The 21,961-nt window shown below is 34.2% G+C and overlaps 1 protein-coding gene across 1 annotated transcript in view; it reads left to right on the forward strand.

Annotated features, from left to right (window-relative positions):
• The window catches only part of FANCM (FA complementation group M), a 108,726-nt gene extending 87,871 nt beyond the window's left edge, over positions 1 to 20,855 (forward strand). Inside the window, exons 21-23 of the mRNA XM_044662056.1 lie at positions 2,967 to 3,348; positions 16,194 to 16,485; positions 20,729 to 20,855. Of these exons, the coding sequence (XP_044517991.1) occupies positions 2,967 to 3,348; positions 16,194 to 16,485; positions 20,729 to 20,855 (801 nt within the window). The remainder of the gene's footprint in view (positions 1 to 2,966; positions 3,349 to 16,193; positions 16,486 to 20,728) is intronic.
• The last annotated feature ends 1,106 nt before the right edge of the window (positions 20,856 to 21,961 follow it).

A 21,961-nucleotide genomic window follows, 5' to 3' on the forward strand; every position in this document is an offset into this window, starting at 1 on the left:
ATTCTTAATTCTGGTATTTTCCCAGTTTTGGTTATTTACTATTTATCTTGTATTTAGCTTTCTTTGTAAATATTTGTTGGCATGTTATCTCTCCCATTAGATTGTAAGCTCTTTGAGGCCAGAGACTTTTCCCCCTTTTTTGTATCTCCAGTACTTATCACATAGTAGGCATTTAATAAGTATTTATTAAGGAATTGAATTCTCTTATCAGATTGTGAACTCCTTGAAAGCAAGGACTATTTTTCACCTTTTTAAAAAAAATTCCTCATCTAACTGGTCAAAAGAGGGAATAATACAAAACAATACAACCGTTAGTTGGGTACAAAAATACATTTCACTAAGCAAGAAAACAGAAGAGAAAGGGGAGGAGGGAGAAGAAAGCCAGATTAAGGGAGAATTTGTTTTCAGCAAAACAGACTAGGAAGATGAATCTCGAAATGAGTATAAATGGAAAGAAAAGACATGAATCTGTAGATTTTGAATGAGGAAAAAAGAAGTGGAGCAAGAGAGCATCTAACTTGGAGTAGTGGTGTGGTACACTCTCCTTTCACCACCATTTCTCTAAAGTGAGGTGAGAGGTAAAACATAGGGAAGAAAAAATATGAGAGAGTGTGATGGGGGAATTAAACAATTATGTATTGTAACTGTGATTGTAAAATTGGGATAAACTCACTCAAAACAGAAGAGAGTAACAGAATGGATTAGAAAGCAGAACACAACAATATGTTATTTATAAGAAACACCCTTGAAATAAATATAAACATAAAGATCTATGACCATATCAAGAATGCAGGCTTGGTTAAATATTTTAAAACTACAATCATAATCAATCATATTAATAACAACAAAAATCATGTGATTATACCAAAAGATTGAAAAAAGGTCTGCACAAGATACAACACTCATTCTTATTTAAAAAAAACAAAACCTGAAAGTAAAGGGATAATAGATTATTCCTTAATATAAGTAGTATCTCTCTAAAACTAAAAGTCAGCCTCATCTACAAGAGGGATTCCTTTTTAATAAAATCAAGAATAAAGCAAAGAGGGACAGTTAGTTGGCTCAATGAATAGAGAGTCAGGCCTAGAGACTTCCTGGTCCTGGGTTCAAATATGACCTCAGACACTTCTTAGCTATGTGACCCTGGGCAAGTCACTTAACCCTTACTATCCTTTCCTGTTCTTCTGCCATGGAATTAATACTTAGCATCAATTCTACGACAGAAAAAGTAAGGGTTAAAAAAAAGAATAAAGCAAAGATGTCCATTATCACTATTATTATTTGAAATGGTTGGAAAATAAGTCAAAAAAGAAATTGAGACAATAAGCAATGGCAAAGAGGAAATAAAATATGACTTTTTGGAGATGATGATCTAGAAATATTCAACTTGGAAATTGATTAAATCGCTAACAACTTCATCAAAGCTGCAATGTATAAAATAAATCCATACAATTCTTCAGTGTTTCTCTAAATTACCAATAAAACAAAGCAGGAAAAGATAAGAAGAGAAATTCCACTTAAAATTTATGCCCTTTGCTATAAACTTTTAAGCAGTTCAAAAGATTTTCATGGCAATTCCCTATCTTATAACGTATGGTAAAAATTTTACTGTATGTATATCTATACTATACTATATTTTATAAAATTAACCATATCAAGGACATTCTGTAGGAATAAGTTAACAAACATTTTGTTAAGTATCTGTTATGTGACAGGCACAAATATCCCATCCTTCCATTATTTCTGTTGTGTTTTCTACTTGTACTCTCAGATTATGCTAGAGAATCTTCCCCCAGTATATTCCTTCTTGATACCTAAACCAGAGAAAGGCAAAATAGAAAGTGGAAACTATAGATTATATCCCTAATGAGTATTGATGCAAAAAAATAAAATATTAGTAAGGAGATCAAAGCCATGATACATGATAATTATACATGATACCAAATTGGATTTACCCCAGAAATGCAAGTATAGGTCTGTATTTGGAAAACTATCAATATGTTAGTAATTACCAACATATAGTCATAAAAAAGGAAAACAAAAATCATATCACTATATTAAGAAATTCAGAAAAACATTTAACAAGGAAATGCTTTTAACATTTAACAACTATCCTTTCCTAAAATCTTATAAGCTATGATCAAGGCAAAACTTGGGGGGAAAAAAGGACTGTTTATTGAAGATGTGCTTAACAGTCAACATAATAAAAGTATAGTTTCATGATGAATTAAAGAATATATTTCAGAATCCTATTTCAGTTTATGTAAAAATGAGTGCAGCAAAATGAGAAACATTGAGTATTAAATTTTTTAAGATAAAAATGTTCAAAAATATGTCTCTGACCTCAGATACTTTCTAGCTGTGTGACCCTATGCAAGTCACAACCTCAGTTGCCTAGCTCTTACTGCCTTTTTGTTTTGGAACCAATACTTAGTATTGATTCTAGGATGAAGGTAAAAGTTTAAAAATATCTATTTATGTAGCTAGTCTCTTTATTTTTAAGTTTATCATCTCTGTAAGGGAGTGGTGTATTTCATCTTGATTTTGAGGGATTTGTGGTTTATAACTATACTGATCAGATTTCCAAAGTTTTTCATAGTTGTTTTTCTCTGTTAATTTTGTTTTATAACATTCTCTTAGTTCTGCTCACTTTGCTCTGTGTTAGTTCGTAAAAGTTTTCTTGTTTCCTTTGAAATTGTCCATTCCATCATTTCTTATGCCATAATTATACTTCATTACATTTGTATGACACAATTTATAACTTTCTGGGCATAGTTGCAAATTGCTTTAATTTTATATGCATTTCTATCTTTGTGACTGTTTTCTAGATTCTCTCTACTACCTTCCTGTCATTTTACTTTTTATTTTCGTTGATAGCTTTAAAAAGCTTTTACAAATAGAAAAAGAATTAGTAGATTTTTCCACCTGAATGTTCTTTATGCATGTTTTCTTTTTTCTTTTTCTAGATTAATAGTGATCTGGTGGATGTTAATTCAAAACCTTTAGTGTTATGCACTTCCAGTTCAAACCAAAATTTGATTATGACACCTACCTCATTTGAACTTCCAGAGAAAAGCAAAAGAACCTGTATTCTTGTGGATAACCGGGAAATCTCCTCTGGTTCAGAAATAATTTCCTCTTTGAGAACCACTCATGGATTAGAAGTAGAGGTTTGTCCACTCAGTGGCTGTGACTACATTGTCAGCAACCGAATGGCAGTGGAAAGAAAATCCCAATCAGAGATGACAAACAGTATGAATAGATCTAAACTTATTGAGAAGATTCAGTATTTGCAAAATATATTTGAAAGAATATGTGTGATCGTGGAAAAAGACAGAGAAAAAAAAGGTTTGTATTTAAATATTTTACCATGCTTCTAAGGTTAAAAAACATTTTAAATCATTCCTTTGCCTTTAAAATATAGCCAGTCCCTCAATTGAACAGATATGATACTTATAAGTTAACTTGATACATATAGGTAGCTAGAGTGACTCCTTACAGCTTCTTATAAGGAATTAAGGGTTTGATTAAATATGTGAGAATTCTAAAATAATATGGTGGTCGCTGATTTAAAATATTATAGCTCAAGTCAAAATGACTTTTAATAGCTTTTATTTACAAAGAGGTGGAAAGAGTAGTGAAATACAAAAAACAGATAGAGAAGATGTCTATCCTATCACACTAAATATTGCTCTGGTGCTTGGCTCAGCCTGGCTGGACCTGTTAACCCTCAACTGGAGGACCCGGAGTTCCACCCACATGGCCATCTCCAAGAAGGGAAGGCTTCTCTGAAACTAATCTCTCTCCAGACACCATGAAAGAAGGCCAACAACTCACTCACCCAAGATGCAGTTCAAGTCCCAAGTTAATTTCCAAGAGGCAGGCCACCAGTTGAAGACGACGACTGTCTCCAGAAGATTGCTTGCAGTAGTCTCTCCAGCCAAAGAAGTTTAGGGAGGGCTTTTATAGTGACTTCTTCTCCCTTCCCCTCTTCACAGGGGCCAATAACAACTTTCAAATTACCTAGCACTGGGGCAGCTGGGTAGCTCAGTGGAGTGAGAGTCAGGCCTAGAGACAGGAGGTCCTAGGTTCAAACCCGGCCTCAGCCACTTCCCAGCTGTGTGACCTTGGGAAAGTCACTTGACCCCCATTGCCCACCCTTACCAATCTTCCACCTATGAGACAATACACCGAAGTACAAGGGTTAAAAAAAAAAATTACCTAGTACTACCCAGGGGCGCAGTGTCTAAAGGATCCACTTCTCACCTCTGAAGGTGTTAACTCTTATCATAGGCCTCTGAAGGTGTCCACCTTTTATCATAGGCTTCTGAAGGTATCAACTTTCATCACAGGATTCACAAGTTTCTGACTGAGTTACACCCACTTTAGCAAATGACTTGAACACTCTTACTTTGAGTTCTGGATTTATCAGTCATTTTAGCAAGTGACTTGCGAATTCTTTTACTTCTTCAAAGTAAGTGACTCATGAATTCTCTTACTTGATGGCTTACAAAGTATTAAGTAGGGGTGTTTTCAATTTTGGTTGCTCAATTTAAAAGTTGCTGATGCTAGACAAAGGAAGTCTGATTTACACTTCACATTTTTCTTTACTCCTCTCATCTGTTAAGAGACGTGAAGAGAGTGTGCTATATAATAATAGCTAATAATAATAGATAGCATTTATATAGTGTTTAAAGGTTTATATGATTTATAAATATTATCTCATTTATTTTAATAACCCTGGTAGATAGTTTCTTCATCTGTAAAAAATGAATAGCACCTGAGACAAACAGGCTAAATGGCTTGCCCAGGGTCATGCAGCTAGTGTAACTATTTGGGATTTGGAACTTAAGTCTTCCTGATTCGAGTTCTACCATTGTACTACCTAGCTTCCAGAATCAAATGATGAACACAAATTAATTTTCCAAGTTCCCTGTCTTCTGGGTAGGAGTAAATGAACTGAGATTGCTAAATTGTTATTAAAAATTCCTATTATTTGAACCCAAGTCTAAGAGAATGTTCAGAATCCTCAGATCTTCCTTGCTGCTCTCCTTTCTAGCTACTATGCACATATGCTTAGTATGTGCATACTTGCCAACCTGGCAGGTCGGCAAGTTTCCTCCCTGTTTTTTTTTAAATAGGCAATGGCCGGGGGGGGGGCGGGGGGGTCAAGTGACTTTCCCAGGGTCACAGGGCTGGGAAGTGTCTGAGGCCAGATTTGAACCTAGGACCTCTTGTCTCTAGGCCTGGCTCTCAATCCACTGAGCTACCCAGCTGCACCCCTTCCCTGTTTTTTTTTTTTTTTGAGGAGAGTAATTTTATTTTTATTAAATTTATTTTTATTTTATTTTTTGAAGCCTTTTATTGTTATCTTATGAACATTTCTGAATATATTCTTCTCTACCTCATCAGGCTGTCCTATGTAACAAAAATTTAAAAAGAAAGAAAATCGATGAATAAATCATTCATGTTTGACAGTATATGCAATATTCTATATCCATAATTCCCTATGACTGCAACAGTAGGAGGGGAGATGCATTTATTTTCTATTCCATTCTGGGCAACCTTAGTTATTATGTAGGAAGGACTTAGTGATGTTTCATTCTTCTTATTTATGTAATAATCATTGTATAGATTATCAAGGTTTGTTTAGCTATTCTCCAGGGCATCTACTCTTAATGAATATCTACTTTGTTTCCAAATCCTTGCTGCCACAAGAGATCTACTTTGAATATTTTGACTTAGATATAGGACTTATCAGCACCTTCACTTCTAGGAATCACTTATTTAAATCATCCAACTCCATCTCCAAACTAACTACCAAATTGAGTTTTAGCTCTATTTCCCTCTGGTCTGCCTTCTCAATGATACCATTCTTTTTCCTCCAGGAGATTTTTTTGACTTAACTCCATCCCTTGATCATTTTTTTTTTTGTCCTGGTGCTGAGGGACCTATATTAACTCTTCATCCAGTGAAATAGAGTCTGAGTTTGGGTTTTTTTGTTTGTTTTGTCCTAGAACTTTTATTTCATTGGCATAGGTAACATTTTTTTCATGACCATAGATAGCTGTGATGACTTCATCTGAAAACTGCCTGTTTATATCCTTTGACCATTAATCAATTGGAGAATGACTTGTATTCTTATACATCTCACTCCTTTTTCTATGTAATTGAGAAATGAAGCCTTTATTAGAGAAACTTGTAAATTTTTTTCACTGTTATGATTACTTTGTATTATCTTCCAACCTATTCTCCTCCCCCCATTTATCCTGTTCTCTCTCAAGTATTTTACTTTTGACCACCATCTCCCCCAATTTGTACTCTTATCTGTCTCATGCACAAAATTCCCTTCTCTTATCCCTTTCTTCTCCTACTTTCCTGTAGGGTAAGATAGATTTCTATACCCAGCTGAATGTGTATGTTCTGCTTTCTTTGAGCCAATTCCAGTGAGAGTAATGTTCAAACACTCCCTTTTCTGCTTGCCCCATTTTCTCCTCCACTATAAAAGCTCTTTCATCCCTTTTATGTGAGATAATTTACACAATTCTATCTTTCCTCTTAATGCATTCCTCTTTTTACCCTTTAATTTTGTTTTTTTAGATATCATCCCATGACATTCAACTTATATACTTTTAACTTCTCTAATAATGATAAAGTTTGTAGGTGTTATAAGTACCATCTTCTCATGTAGGGATATAAACAGTTAACCTTATTGAATCCCTTATGATTTCTTTTTCCTGTTTACCTTTCTTTGCTTCTCTCGAGTCTTATATTTGAGAGTCATATATTCTATTCAGCTCTGGCCTTTTCATCAGGAATGCTTGAAAGTCCTTTATTTCTTTAAATGCCCTTTTTCCCCCCTGAAGAATTATACTCAGTTTTGCTTGGTAGGTGTTACTTGGTTGCAATCCTAGCTCCTTTGCCCTTTAGAATATCATATTCCAAAACCCTTAACTCCTTTAATGTAAAAACTGCTAATTCATGTGTCATCCTGGTTGTTACTCCACAGTATTTAAATTGCTTCTTTTCAGCTGCTTGTATATTTTCTCTTTGACCTGGAAGTTCTAGAATTTGGCTATAATATTCCTGAGAGTTTTCATATTGTGGTTTCTTTCAGAAGGTGATTAGTGGATACTTTCCATTTCTATTTTGCCTTTTAGATTTTAGAGTATCAGAGCAGTTTTCCAGGGTAATTTCTTGAAAGATGATGTTTAGGCTTTTTTCTTGATCATAGCTTTCAAGTAGTCCAATAATTTAAAAATTACCTGTCCTGAATCACTTTTCCAGTTTAGTAATTTTTCTAATGAGATATTTCATGTATTTTCTTCTATTTTTTCATTTTGTTTCTTAATGACTCAATTTTTATGGAGTTGTTTTCTTCATTGAGGTTTTGTATTTCCTATTCCACCCAATTATCTTTTTTAAAAAGTTGTTTTCTATAGTGGATTTTTATACCTTCTTTTCCATATGACCAATTCTGCTTTTTAAGAAGTTCTCTTAAGTGAGTTTTTGTACCATATTTACTAATCTGTCACCTCTCATTTCATGATTTTCTTGAATCACTTTTTTTTTTCATAATTTTTCCCCTCCCTCTCTTACTTGATTTTTAAAATTTTAAGTGGGAGCTCTTCCAGGAATTGTTTTTGGACTTGTGACCAATTCACATTTTTCTTTGAGCCTTTGCATGTAGTTGCTTTGATTTTGTTGGCTTCTTCTGGGTTTCTGTCTTGATTTTCTCTGCCACCATAGTAACTTTATATTCTTAGGTTATTATTATTTTTTGTTTGCTCATTTTTCTAGTCCATTTCTTAACTTTTAACTTTATGTTGAAGTTGGACTCTATACGGGTAGTGTCCCAAGTTTTAGGTTTTTTTGTACTAATGTTTTTGGAGATAGTTTTAGGAGTCTGTAAGTTTTCAGTTCTTCTAATGTTATATGATCTAAGGCAGTGATGGGCAAACTACAGCCTGTGGGCCAGATGTGGCCCCTTGAAATGTTCTATTTGGCCACATAACATTATTCCTAATCTGATGAATACAACGAGTAGGATACAATGCAATGAAACTTTGAAAGAGTTGCCTTAGAAACAGACTGGCAGATGAGCATTTCCTTTCCTTTGGCCCCCTCTTTAAAAAGTTTGCCCATTACTGATCTAAGGAGATTTATGGTCACTATTCTCCTGACCTATGTTCTTGTCTATTTGTGATTACAAATACTCTTTTTCATCCTAGAACTGCAGCCAAGGACCCTACTTCCCAACTAGTGCACTAGGACTGTAACCCAGAACCACATATGGCCGATGAAATGCAGTCTTGCCCCCCAGTGCCAGCAAAAGATCTCTTATGATCTCCTATTGTCCAACTGACCCACTTACTGTCTCTCAGCTAAAAGCAAAGCTGTTGCTGCTATACATGCTCCTAAGGCCTGCAGCTGGGTTGCTGGGACATGGGCTACCCTGCAATGTGTTCTAATCTTACCACAGTGAGACAGACTTTTTCAGTTGACCTTTGTTATAAGGAGTTTTCTTAATTTCACTCTGTCTTGTAAGAGCAGAGTTTCTATGCTAACGTTAAAGTTAGTTACTTAAACCCATTCTGTCTCTTTAAGAGACCAACTATAAAAAAGGAGTCAATTAAGAAGAGAACTCCATTTCTCTGGCTTCTGAGGGAGCACGAGTTCTTAGATGTCTGTATCACTGTGACAGGCAGTTTCACTATTTACAGTTTGGATTCAGATACTGCTTTTAGGAGATTGGAGGAGATAAAGACTTACTGACTTAGATTCGGCAGATAGATAGAGAATTTAATCTTAGATAGTAAGTGTAGGTTAGTTAGGCCTGCTTTATCAGGCAAGAAGATCCTGCCCAAGAAGGCAGTTAGATTTAGGGTTTCTTAGAGATTTTAGTATAGGGGTTAGATTTTTAGGCATAGTTATATAAGAACTATATTTTTTTCTGTTTCCTAACTCCTATTTCCTAACCTAACTTTCCTCCCAATAAATAAGTGTTGGTGGTTTACCAAACTAATCTCAGTAGCTTTTATCAAACTCCTACCAATATTTTAAAACTCCCAAGAGCTTGGCAAGCCATGGGATTTCGATTAATCTATATTGATTTCTGATTCACAATTAGTAATAGGAAAAAGTAGAAACAGTAATCATGCTAAAGACCATGGTGCAATTAGTACAGGAAGAAGTTCCATCATACCTCAAACAGCTCCCCTTACCAAGAACCTTCAGTGAGATATTACATCTCACAGTTTTAGATATTCTACAGTTAACTGCCATTCCTAAGATTTCTTTTTGTTATCAGGATTGATCCAGGGGTACCAACTCTATCTAATAGTTGGCCAAATTTTAGCAAGAAAAAAGAAACAACTGAATAATAATCAAACTGAAACTAGACTGGAATATCTGGAGGATTTTATCACATACTCGACTGAAACTATCTCCAAAAAAAACGAAATTATAGCTCAGTTTATCAAACCTGCTGCTTGCACTGCTTCTACCACCACTACAAAGACAGCCATTGTGTCTACTAATTCCAACAAGCCAACTAAACCTAAAAACCAGAAAAAAAGTTGATAATAGTGTATTTCCTCTAAGAGAAGTACCAACTTTTAATCCAAAAAAAAAGAATTAGTAACTATTAGGCACCACAGACAATTTATCCCACAGGATATTGAGGGATTTAAGTGAGGCACTCCTTCATTTGAGGAGGAACCTAGAGCAGTGATAAAAAATATTGAAAATATTTCTAGGCCATTGATGGGAAACTACGGCCTGTGGGCCAGATGAGGCCCCCTGAAATGTGCTATCCGGCCGCGTGACATTATTCCTAATCTGATGAATACAACGAGTAGGATATAATACAATGAAACTTTTTTTTTAAACCCTTAAGTTCTGTTTATTGGTTCCTAGGTGGAAGAGTGGTAAGGGTGGGCAATGGGGGTCAAGTGACTTGCCCAGGGTCACACAGCTGGGAAGTGTCTGAGGGCGGATTTGAACCTAGGACCTCCCATCTCTAGGCCTGGCTCTCAATCCACTGGGCTACCCAGCTGCCCCCTACAATGAAACTTTGAAAGAGTTGCCTTAGAAACAGACTGGCAGATGAGCATTTCCTTTCCTTTGGCCTCCTCTTTAAAAAGTTTGCCTATCACTGATCTAGGCAGTTCGATCCAACCAGGGTTGATTTAGAATATCTATTAGACAAATTATTAACTAAAAGAGAAAAGGATAAAGTCATTAATCTTACTAATGAGGCTTGGGGCACAATTCACTGGCCTCAGAATGACCCTCATTGGGACTAGAACAATCCTGAGGACTAGGCAAGATTATGCTAGGCTAGGGAAGTAGTTCTTACTGCAATGAGAGTGTGTTCAGATAGACCAGGAACTTGAGATAAATTTGAAAAATTGAAGCACGAAATAGGCGAAAATCTGTCAAAATTTATGGACCAACTGATAGAACTAGGAGGAAGATACATAGATTTAGACCTAATGAGAGAGAGAGGGATATTAGACACCTTAGAAGACAATTTGTAAAGAATTGTTGCCAGGTTGTAATGAACTATTTCAAAACTAATTGTATGAATATGGACCTGGATGAACTAAGGAGAGTGGCAGTATATGCTTATAATGGACATAATGAAAAGAAAAATGACAATGATAATGAATTAGTGGAGGCATTAAAGAGATAAAAGCATTAAAAGGAAAAACTGATAAATTTGAAAAAGGTGATACTAATTTTGGGTTAGCATTCCAAGAATATACAAACCAACGAGAATACACAAACCAAAGACCAATGTGTTATTTGTGTGGAAAAAGGGGACATCTAATGATAAATTGTAGATGCTGGAATCACATATTCAGTAATATTAGGAATAATGGTGGGAACTTTAGGAACAACAATTTTAGAAACAATAACAATAGCAACAGGAACAATTTCAGAAATAACAATTATGATAACTATGGGAACAATAACCAAAATGAAGTGAATGAATTGTTACAATATATGCAATCACCAAAATATAAATCCTTCTCAATGAGAGGAATCTCAGAAAGGTGCACACTGTTCATTATGAAGGTTAAAAGGGGAGAAAGGACACTGGAATCAAAGATGGAAACATTTGATTTTCTAGATGTAGACATAATTACACCAATTATCCCAGTCCATTCTCCCCCAGATAGCATTGAAACACATATAACTCTCAAAGTACAAAATATGCTATATTTTGATTGTCTTCTAGAAATTGGGGCATCAAGGTCTGTTTTAATGAGTACACCTGATTCTAATTGTAATTCGATTGACTCAATTAGTGTTGTTAGGGTTTCTGGAACTCCTTTAGAAATCTGAAAGCTTTCACCACGAATGGCGTCTGTAGAACCTTTATCCATGGAGCATTCATTTCTTCTAATGCCTAACTCCCCAATGAATTTACTAGGGAGAGATCTGTTGTGCAAATTAAGAGCCATGATAGTATGTACTCAAGATGGTGATGTTACATTAGAATTCCCTGAAGAATCTCTGAATTTGTTCCCAGTACTCTTTTTAGATAATCAGGATATGGATAAAACTCAAATTTTTAAAATACCAGTAGATATACCTGAATCACTCTGGGCTACATCTTCTATTGATGTAGGCCTACTTAAATCAGCTATTCCGGTCCAAATTAGACTGAGAGGTGGTCCACCTCCATCTATTCCATAATATCCATTATCAAAGGAAGCAATCAAGGGAATTACCTCAGTGATAAATTCTTTAATCAAACAGAAAATAATCCCCTGCAAATCAGAATACAATACACCTATCTTACCTATTAAGAAACCAAAATTAGACAAAAATGGAAAACCTATATATTGATTTGTTCAAGATTTGAGAGCTATTAATAAGTACATAATCAGAGACATCCTGTTGCTCCCAGTCCATCAACTATTATTTCATCTATTCCTTTTAACACTAAATATTTTACAGTAGTAGATTTGTGTTCTGCCTTTTTTTCAATACCCATCCATGAAGATTCCCCCAAAAAAGTCTTCATTCATTTGGAAAGGATTTCTATATGCATAGTGCAATCTAACTCAGGGTTACATAGAAAGTCCAACTTTATTTTTCGCAAATTTTGACACAAGATCTGGCAAATAATTGAGTTTAAGGAGAGCCAGTTAATACATTTTGTGGGTGATTTGCTCTTGGCTTTGCCAAATGCAGAAACATGCCAAGAAGACAGTAAACATATCCTGTTGGAATTATATAAAAGAGGACATGAGGTATAAAAATCAAAAGTTCAGTAGTGCCTTCCCAAAATGGAATATTTAGGATTTGTTTTAGCTGAAGGTGCACGTTTCATTTCTCCAAAACGTATTGGCGATTTCCAAAAATTGAGTGCCCCAACAACAAAAAGACAATTGAAAGCAATTTTGGGAATTACAGAATTTTGCAGGCAATGGGTTCCGTGCTATGGGGAAATCACCAAACCCCTAGTAGCACTAACAAAGGATATATTTACTGAACCACTTAAGTTGCATGCAGAACACCTAGTAGCACTTACTTAGTTGAAATAAGCAATTTTATTTGCACCTGCCTTATGCATCCCAAATTATAATAAACCATTCACTCTACATGTTAATGAATGAAGAGGAGTAGCTTCTGGCGTATTAACTCAAGCTTTAGGACCGATCCAACATCCAGTTACATATTATTTGACTCAATTAGACCCAGTGGCTGCTGGCGCAACCCCATGCCTGAGGAGTGTCGCTACTACAGCTTTGCTAGTAGCAAAATCTGCAGATTTGATATTGGGATGCCCACTAATGATAATGTGCCCTCATGAGGTTGAAGCTTTACTACTAAGACATAGAACACAGGCATTCTCAGACCAAAGGCTTACAAGATATGAAAATAACTTTATTAGGTAATGAAAATATCACTTTAAAATGCTGCACAACATTCAATCCTGCTACATTGCTTCCTGATTTACCTATCACCAGAGAACTATTGCATAATTGTGAATCAGTAATGTCTGTGGCAGAAAAATTGTGTGAAAATCTCTTAGACACTCCTTTAGAAAATACAGATCTCATTTTGTTTATGGGTGGTTCTTCTTTTATGAGAGATGGCATATGGTATATTGGAGCAGCTATAGTAACAGAATTTACAACTTTATGGTCAGCATCACTTCCATCAAATCTAAGTGCACAAGGTGCAGAATTGATAGCATTAAAACAAGCCTGTGTAATAGTAAGAAATAAAAAAGCTGCAATCTATACTGATTCAAAATACGTCTTTGGAATATGCCATGCTGTGGGTACCCTTTGGCTGCAAAGAGGTTTCTTAACATCATCTGGTAAAACAGTCATGAATGCAAAAATTATAAATGAAGTTCTATCAGCTCTTCAATTACCTGAAACCCTGGCTATAGTACATTATTCTGCTCACACAGGTGGAACTGACTGTTTCAAGAGGAAATCACCAAGTAGATGTTACTGCAAAACTCGAAGCTATAGAAGGCCCTATGTTGATTTTGAATTCGACAGTCATAAATGAATCAGATTTATCCCTGGCATATAATGAAAAAGAGATCAAAAAATGGAAGCAAAATTTTAAAGCCAAACAAATTAATGTTGTATTGGTGGCATTAGAAGGTAAACCAATACTTCCGAGAACATTTTATCAGCAAATTTGTCAATCAATACATAAAAGTGGTCATTTTGGAACACAGGGCATTGTAGATTTGGTAAAGAAAGTATGGATAGTCCCTGGCATAACAAACATTGCCTCCAAAGTCTGTGCAGCTTATGCAACTTGCCTAGCATATAATCAATATATATTTTGAGGAAAAGCATTTGGGGGAATGTTCATTAGCATGCACACCATTTGAACATCTCCAAATTGATTTTATAACAATGCCAAAAGCTGGACATTACAAATTTTGTTTAGAAGCTTTCCCAACAGCAAAGAATACAGCGGTGTTCTTAGCCAAAATATTATTATTATTTTTTAAACCCTTACCTTCCATCTTGGAGTCAATATTGTGTATTGGCTCCAAGGCAGAAGAGTGGTAAGGGTAGGCAATGGGGGTCAAGTGACTTGCTCAGGGTCACACAGCTGGGAAGTGTCTGAGGCCAGATTTGAACCCAGGACCTCCAAAATAGTATTAAAAGAAATCATACCTCAATTTGGTTTACCAGTAAGAATTGATTTGGAGAGAGGAATACATTTTACAGATTTGGTTTTAGCACAAATATATTCATGTCTAGGTATTACACCAAAATTTAATGTGCCATTCCACCCACAAAGCTCAGGACAAGTGGAGAATATGAATAAAGAATTAATGTCCATGATTGGCAAATTATGTACTGAGACACATTTGAAATGACCTGATGTCCTACCATTAGCATTATTTTACCTTCAAAGTAGATCAAGGGAAGATCTACACATCTCACTATTTGAGATGCTGTTTGGTCATCCACCATTATTTGCAAAACCATTCAATCCTGTATTTACTTTGTTGCTTGGAGGAGACACCAATATTACTACATACATTAGAGATCTGCAAATCAAGATAAAAGAACTTCATGAATCAGGAGCTCTGGTGTAAGCTGAACTGAGACTTTTCTCTGCATGATTTGAATCTCGGAGATAAGAGTTTATATAAAGAACTTTCATTGCACTGAGGAACTCAGCTAGCCTGGGAAGGTCCATTCCAAGAACTTTTAACAATCCCTAAAGCAATCAAGATAGGAGAAAAAGCATTGTGGATTGTTTGCATGTGAAGAGTGTACCTTCCATCGAAATTGATAATCAAGAATGACACTACAAAGACTACAACTGGACACTATTGTCAAGGACACTGGACTACTACAACTGGACACTTATTTTCAAAGACATCGAAGTTATATTTTGCATTTCAATAAAAGGTTTTCTTGTACATAAAGGTTTGAAATAGAATGAGTAATGGTAAGTGTATAGGTATTTAGGTATAGCTATAGGACTTAGGATTTCTATTTAGAAATTATTATTAATATACTTTTATAGGATTATAGAAAAAGTTAAGATAACTGAATGATATGTAAATGATAAAGTGTTGCAAAGCGTTATAAGTGTTGATCAACACTTACCTCAGGGGAGATATTATATCCACTTAAGGGGGATATTATATGTATATAATGTGTAGATAATGTTGTATATAATGTTCTTGTGGTTTTGGTTTTTTTGGTACATAGTAACTGTAAGATGAATTTAGATTAATATCTTTAGGTTTTTGTTTCTGTAGAATATAGACAGAAGTGTGTTATCCTGTAGCTATAAATAATTGTAATTGGTATGTAAGTTGAGACTTGCGTTTTGCAAGATTTTGTTTTGCTTGCTTGCTTTCTCTCTTTATTTCTCCCTGTTTCTTATATAGAATATAGAATAGATTTTTTTTTGTAAGAACCATTGGGGAGAATATTCTCCCAAACTTCGGGGGGGGGGGCGGTAATTGTTATAAGAAGTTTTCTTAATTTCACTCTGTCTTGTTAAGAGAAGAGTTTCTGTGTTAAAGGAAGTTACTTAAACTCATTCCATCTCTTTAAGAGGCAGTAACAGATAGGTCTTGCCTTCTGTCTCTTTAAGAGACAAATTATAAAAAAGAAGGAGTCAGTTAAGAAGAGAACTCCAATTCTCTGGCTTCTGAAGGAGCAGGAGTTCTTAGGTGTCTGTATGACTGCGACAGGCAGTTTCACCATTTACAGTTTGGATTCAGATACTGGGTTTAGAAGGTTGGAGGAGATAAAGACAGTGATTTAGATTAGGCAGATAGATAGAGAATTTAAACTTAGGTAGTAAGTGTGGATTAGTTAGGCCTGCATTGTCAGGCAAGAAGATCCTGCCCAAGAAGACAGTTAGATTTAGGGTTTCTTAGAGATTTTAGTATAGGGGTTAGAATTTTAGGCATAGTTATAAGAGCTATATTCTCCTATTTCCTACCTCTTATTTCAACTTCTTGTAAACTCTTACTTTTTTTTAGATTTTTATTGAATTCAGTGGAAGAAGTTGAATTTCTCCAAAACTTCTTATGATTCTCAGATTAGGCTATTTTCAATACTGAGACATGAATTAATATTTTATTAGTATTTAACAATTTTTGTTATATTAATGGTGTATTGTTTTTCTTTTGTTATTAATGTTGTAATATTTATGTTTTGAAAAATTAGGAGCTGCATCAAAAGTATTTCAAAGGACCAAGAGCTATGATAGCCTTTTGTCTGCCTTAATTGGTGCTGGAATTCGAATACTTTTTAGCTCCTGCCAGAAAGAAACTGCAGAATTGATTAAGGAATTGACTTTAGTAGAGAAGAGAAAGAATGTTGGTATTTACGTTCCAATAGCTGTCAAAGATGATAAACGTGACATATTCCGGTTCTATTTAAGTATCCCCAATATAAGCTATGTAACAGCTCTAAATATGTGTCACCATTTTTCATCTGTGAAAAAGATGACTAACAGGTATGATAGCTATCTTATTTTAAATTTTTATTATTCGGTGATTTTTTAAAGTATTCTCTAAAGAATGATTGTAAAAAGTTGAGGTAAAAATTTAGATATCTTTACACTGTAATGTTCTTATTACTTCCTAACATAGAAATTATGACATTCAGAATAGATTGGCAGTCACTTTGATGAGGTAGAAAAACACTGAACTAGGAATGGGAATGCCTCTTCTAATTTTAGTTCTACCACTACTAAATACCTTACTTGAGATTACCCAGCTAATTTTCTTCTCTCTTGTATTAGTCTATAAAAGCAAAAGGATTAGCCTTCATATTGTTTTTGGGGAAGTACAAGAGAACAAAGAACAGAGTTTGGTAGATGGGGCTGGTAGCATCATGGGGATGAGGACAGCTTAATTGGTTACTTCAAGAAGAGTGGGCTAGTACTCATGTGGAGCTAGCAACCACCCCTCTGTAAAAGAGGAATGCTTGATTGATTGTGGGACCCATATACATATTGTAGATCTTGTTAGTGGACCTGAATTAACAGACTCTTTGGAGCCTAGAAAGATTTGTTAGGGGAAAATAGCTTTCTTTAATGATGTAAGAACATTTAAGGGACAATGTATTTCTTAAAGCTAACATCAGGACTTAAAGATAACACCAGATGTCTTGCTGTTTTCCCAGAAGCTGAAGGAATGGTAGGGAATAGTTTTTCTCATTAATTATAACTTTTTTATTAACTCAGAGAGAAAACTAAATTCTCGAGCCTAGTTTAAGAACATAGAAATGTGACTTTAGGCATATGCAGACTTAATTATAAAAGTCAATACAGCATAAAATTAATTACATTGTAGAATCAATACAATAGAAAACAATATAATATAAATCCATATAGTAGAAACTAGAGATAATATTAATTTTTATCTTTTCACTCAAAAAATAAAACTCTAAGTTCAAGAGATAATACATGTATAACCCAGTGGAATTACTTGTCAGCTCTGGGAGAGGGGAGGGAGAGAAAATGAATCATGGAAGCATGGAAAAATATTAAAAATATTTTTTTAATTAAGACAATAAAGCTTTCAGATAATAATTTTACTTTGATCAATCAATCTGGCAATTAGTTAACTGATCTGGGATTATTGGTGGGGCAGGGAGATTACCATATCTACATTCTTAATACAGAAATATTACTAGCTTGTAGTCTTATCAGGGCAATACTTACATGTACACAAAAAAAAGACCTAATGAGATATGGAGCAACATGCCATATTATTGGTTAGGTAGGTGGACCTAGACTCTTGAAGAACTGAGATCTTGGCTCTATTAGCCCTGGGCCAGACACTGTCTTAGGGCCTAAGGCAGTTTCTAAGACTATAAGATACAAAACAAATATAGATTTATGTTGTTAAAGCTAGTTTCCTCACTGTTAATAAGAGTCATAAGTTTGTATCTCACTTCCAGTTTTGTTCTTGTTCTTGGAAATAAAACCATACATAATGACAGTCTAAGAAATCAGCCAAACAGAATGGTAGACTGATTTTTTTAAATTTTAAAGATATTTTATTTTCCCAATTACATGTGACAACTATTCTCAATATACGTTTTCTGAAATTATAAGATCTAAATTCTCTCCTTCTCTCCCTTTCTTTCCCCTTCTTGGAGGTGGTAAACAATTTGATCTGGGTTATACATATATTATCATGCAAAACATATTTCTATATTGGTCATTGTTGTAAGAGAATACTCAGATAAAACCAAAACTCCAGAATAAAACCATAAATAAACTAATGTGGCAGGAAGTAGTATCTTTTGACCTGCATCTGATTACAACATTTCTTTCTCTGGAGATGATGGATAGCATTTTTTGTCAGAAGTCATTCAGAGTTGTCCCAAATCATTGCATTGCTGAAAGTAGCTAAGTTTTTCATAGCTGATCATCATACATTATTGTTGTTACTGTATACATTGATCTCCTGGTTCTGCTTATTTTGCTCTGCCTCAGTTCATGTAGCTCTTTCCAGCTTTTTCTGAAATCATCTTGTTCATCATTGCCTTATAGTACAATAATATTTTATCACCACAATATACCACAATTTGTTCAGCCATTCCCCAATTGATGGACATCCCTGTAATTTCCAATTCTTTGCCATGGTATTCTGAATCAGTGTCTAAACAAACAAGGTGGTTTAGACCAGTAAAATTCTATACTGACAAAGGGAAACTGATGCCTTACTAGAGGTATCAGTCTGAAGTAGAGAAATTACTGGATTTTCACAAATCATCAGAACATTTAGGTTGATGCTACCTCTTTTGGGACTAAATGACTTTATATCCTCTAAAGTCACCAATCACATAGAGATTTTGCTGTTATCTCTGCTTTCTTGCTCTATAGAATGAGGAAGGGGCAGACCCTGATTAATTTAAAACAGACTATTTAAAATGCTAAAATGAATTTGCTTAGATATGATTTCATTTCAAGAGGAAGTACTCATCAAATGATGTAAAATATTTAGGACAGTGGCCTCCAAAGTGGAGTGCACAAGATGAATCCTCAGGAAGCAGGAAGAAAATATTATAAATTCTATCTTAATATAAAACAATAAATATATTAGTCTTTTTAGTATATAAGAGTCAGCATGGTGTAGTGAATTGAACTTGCAAGTCACTTAATCTCTTAATCATTAGCAACTATCTAAGACTATAAATTGCCTAGCTCCTATCTTCATTGATAGGAGGAGTTTCATATCATTGAAATCACAGTCCAGTTAAATAAATGGAAAATATTTGTTATATGTATTAAAACTGGCTTCTGTATGATATGTGTCACATATGGTATACAAGGTATCCTGTGCAAAGAGTGAGTTTTACAAACTTGGAGAATTGAAAATCATGCCCTCACTAAGTTATTCACTTTCAGCATGTTTCAACTATAGTTTACATGTTCCTAAGTATACAAATTACTAGTTTTAATTAAATTAATCCTCCGTTAAATAGACAACTGGCTTAAATAGATTCCTTCATAGAACCCACAAATTGAAATTTGTTCTTTAAGGTCAGTAAAACAGAACAATAAGAAACAATAAGAAAATGGCAGAGCTGATAATCTTTTTCGGGCACTTGGTTAGGTAAAAAGAAATCTGACAAGAAGTTGGCCCCAAACATTCAAATTATCAGTAATATTACTTAAAATATAGATTTACATTTCTTTTTGTTAATGATGAACTTTGCCCTAAGTATATAATATGTTTGAGCTATCAGCTAATGATAATATGAAGCCTTTATGATTAGTATAACAACTAAAAAGTAAAGTGTGTAGGGGTTTTTATTTTTTGGTCTAAAATGATAACACTGTATCACCTCTAAATATTCTCATATCTTCAATTTAAATGTAGAAACAGAATTTTCTAACTTGTTTAAAATTTTTTTTCTCAGTGAAGAGATTTGTTGTGTTTTGAATCCATTTCTTAAAGATATAAAAATGCAACAATACTTCATCAGGGAAGATGAAAATAGATTAATCATATTTCAGCAAAAAGCTTTTGAATAAATTGGTGGATTAGATTTCAAAATGAATATCATAATTTAGAAAGTGTAGTCAAAGAAACATTCCTTTTGGATCTACTAATCTTTTTGAGGTATCTTTTTCTGCTATGATAACTCAGTATGTGTTAAATCAGGATTATTTTTTCTTTTTTTCTTTTTTTTTTAAACCCTTAACTCCTGTGTTTTGGCTCCTTGGTAGAAGAGTGGTAAGGGTGGGCAATGGGGATCAAGTGACTTGCCCAGGGTCACACAGCTGGGAAGTGTCCGAGCCCGGCTTTGAACCTAGGACCATATGTCTCTAGGTCTGACTCTCAATCCACTGAGCTACCCAGCTGACCCCAGGATTCTTTTTTAAATGATGTATATGCAATCATTTTATCCTCACTAAAAATATTTAGTATTTATTTTAAAAACACTGCTTATTTCATTTGTATCTTATTGTTTCAAAATTTTTCTCTTTGTGTCTCCTTTATAAGTAAAAAATATTAGTACAGTACATGTATGTAATTTACAAATAAATATACATTCTAAAAATTTTTTTTATTAATAGGAGTATAAGGTCAGAAAAGTTTGGAGACTAATAATGTAGAACATTAAATTTCTTTAAAGGCTTTTGTGATTTTATTTGTTGTAAGAGAGATAGTCATATTAAATATTGTCTAAGAAAACTCCTTTTGTAACCATTTCTTTATGTATAATCTCTTTTTCAGCTCTCTTGAAGAAATCTCTCTGAATGCCCAAGTAAGTCATCAGAAAGCCGAAGAGATCTATCACTATATCCACTATGCCTTTGATATGCAAATGTTACCAGACATTAAAAATGGTAGACTGAAATAAGATATACCATAGCAAACAACTTAGCATGGTCTCATCAAGAACATGAAAAGGAAAAAGATTCCTATGAAACAAATACAGATAAATAATAATTGTTACATTTCCATTTTATGGAAGAAATTGTATAAATAAGAAAATGTTTATTGTTTAAGTTAAATATAAGTATATATCTTATTTCTGGATTTTTAAGTATTCATAAGTAATTAATTTGACTGAATATATTAAAAGTCAGTGATTTTGTGAGGTAGGAAGAATGAAGTACAGGTTGCTTCAGTGTGTGTCACAGTGTAGTAAATGTGAATTGTCTTGAAGTTTCTACAAAAATTGGAAGGATTATTGCTAAGTACTATTATCATGGATGGCTAATTGCCTCAACTTCTACCTCCCAATCCCTACGTTGTTGCTAGGGATAATTATCATTGCAAAGCCCAACAAATAGATAATTAACTGGATTTTTGTAAATAATGTAAAATAAACTTGCTACAGATGTACTTGTCTCATTCTACCTAATTAATACCTAATTTCCATTCTTTTTTGTTGTTGTTTTATTGATGCTTTTAAAAAATCACAAGCACTTCACAATGATTCTCTCCTGCCCCTCTAATAGAATTTCCTAACAACAAAGAAATACAGATAAGCAAAACAAATCAATATATTGGTCACTTCTGAAAATGTATTCCTCATGTAAACCAGTGGACTCATTAGGCCTTAGATTAAAATCCTTGACTACATTGATCATGGTTCTGAAGTCTTCAGTGTATCTTTATATCATTGTCATCATTTTCTTGAATTCTGCTTACTTTGCTCTGTATAAGTTCTTACATCTTCCCAAATTGCTCTAAATTCTTTATGGTTATTATTTCTTATGACACAGTTTTCTATGATATTTATATATCACAGTTTATTTCTGCCGACCTTCCATTCTCCATTTTTTAAAAAATTGGTAGGGGCAGAGTCAAGATGGCAGAGAAGGTATATAGACCCACCTGATCTCTACCAAATTACTCTCCCCCCAAAATTATGATATAACACCTCAAAATGAATTCTAGAGCAGCATAAGAAGAAAACTATGGGCGAAATAATTTTTTAACCCAAAGCAACTTAGAAGG

Source organism: Gracilinanus agilis, chromosome 2 (genome assembly GCF_016433145.1).
Source record: "Gracilinanus agilis isolate LMUSP501 chromosome 2, AgileGrace, whole genome shotgun sequence".
NCBI classification, from domain to species: domain Eukaryota; kingdom Metazoa; phylum Chordata; class Mammalia; order Didelphimorphia; family Didelphidae; genus Gracilinanus; species Gracilinanus agilis.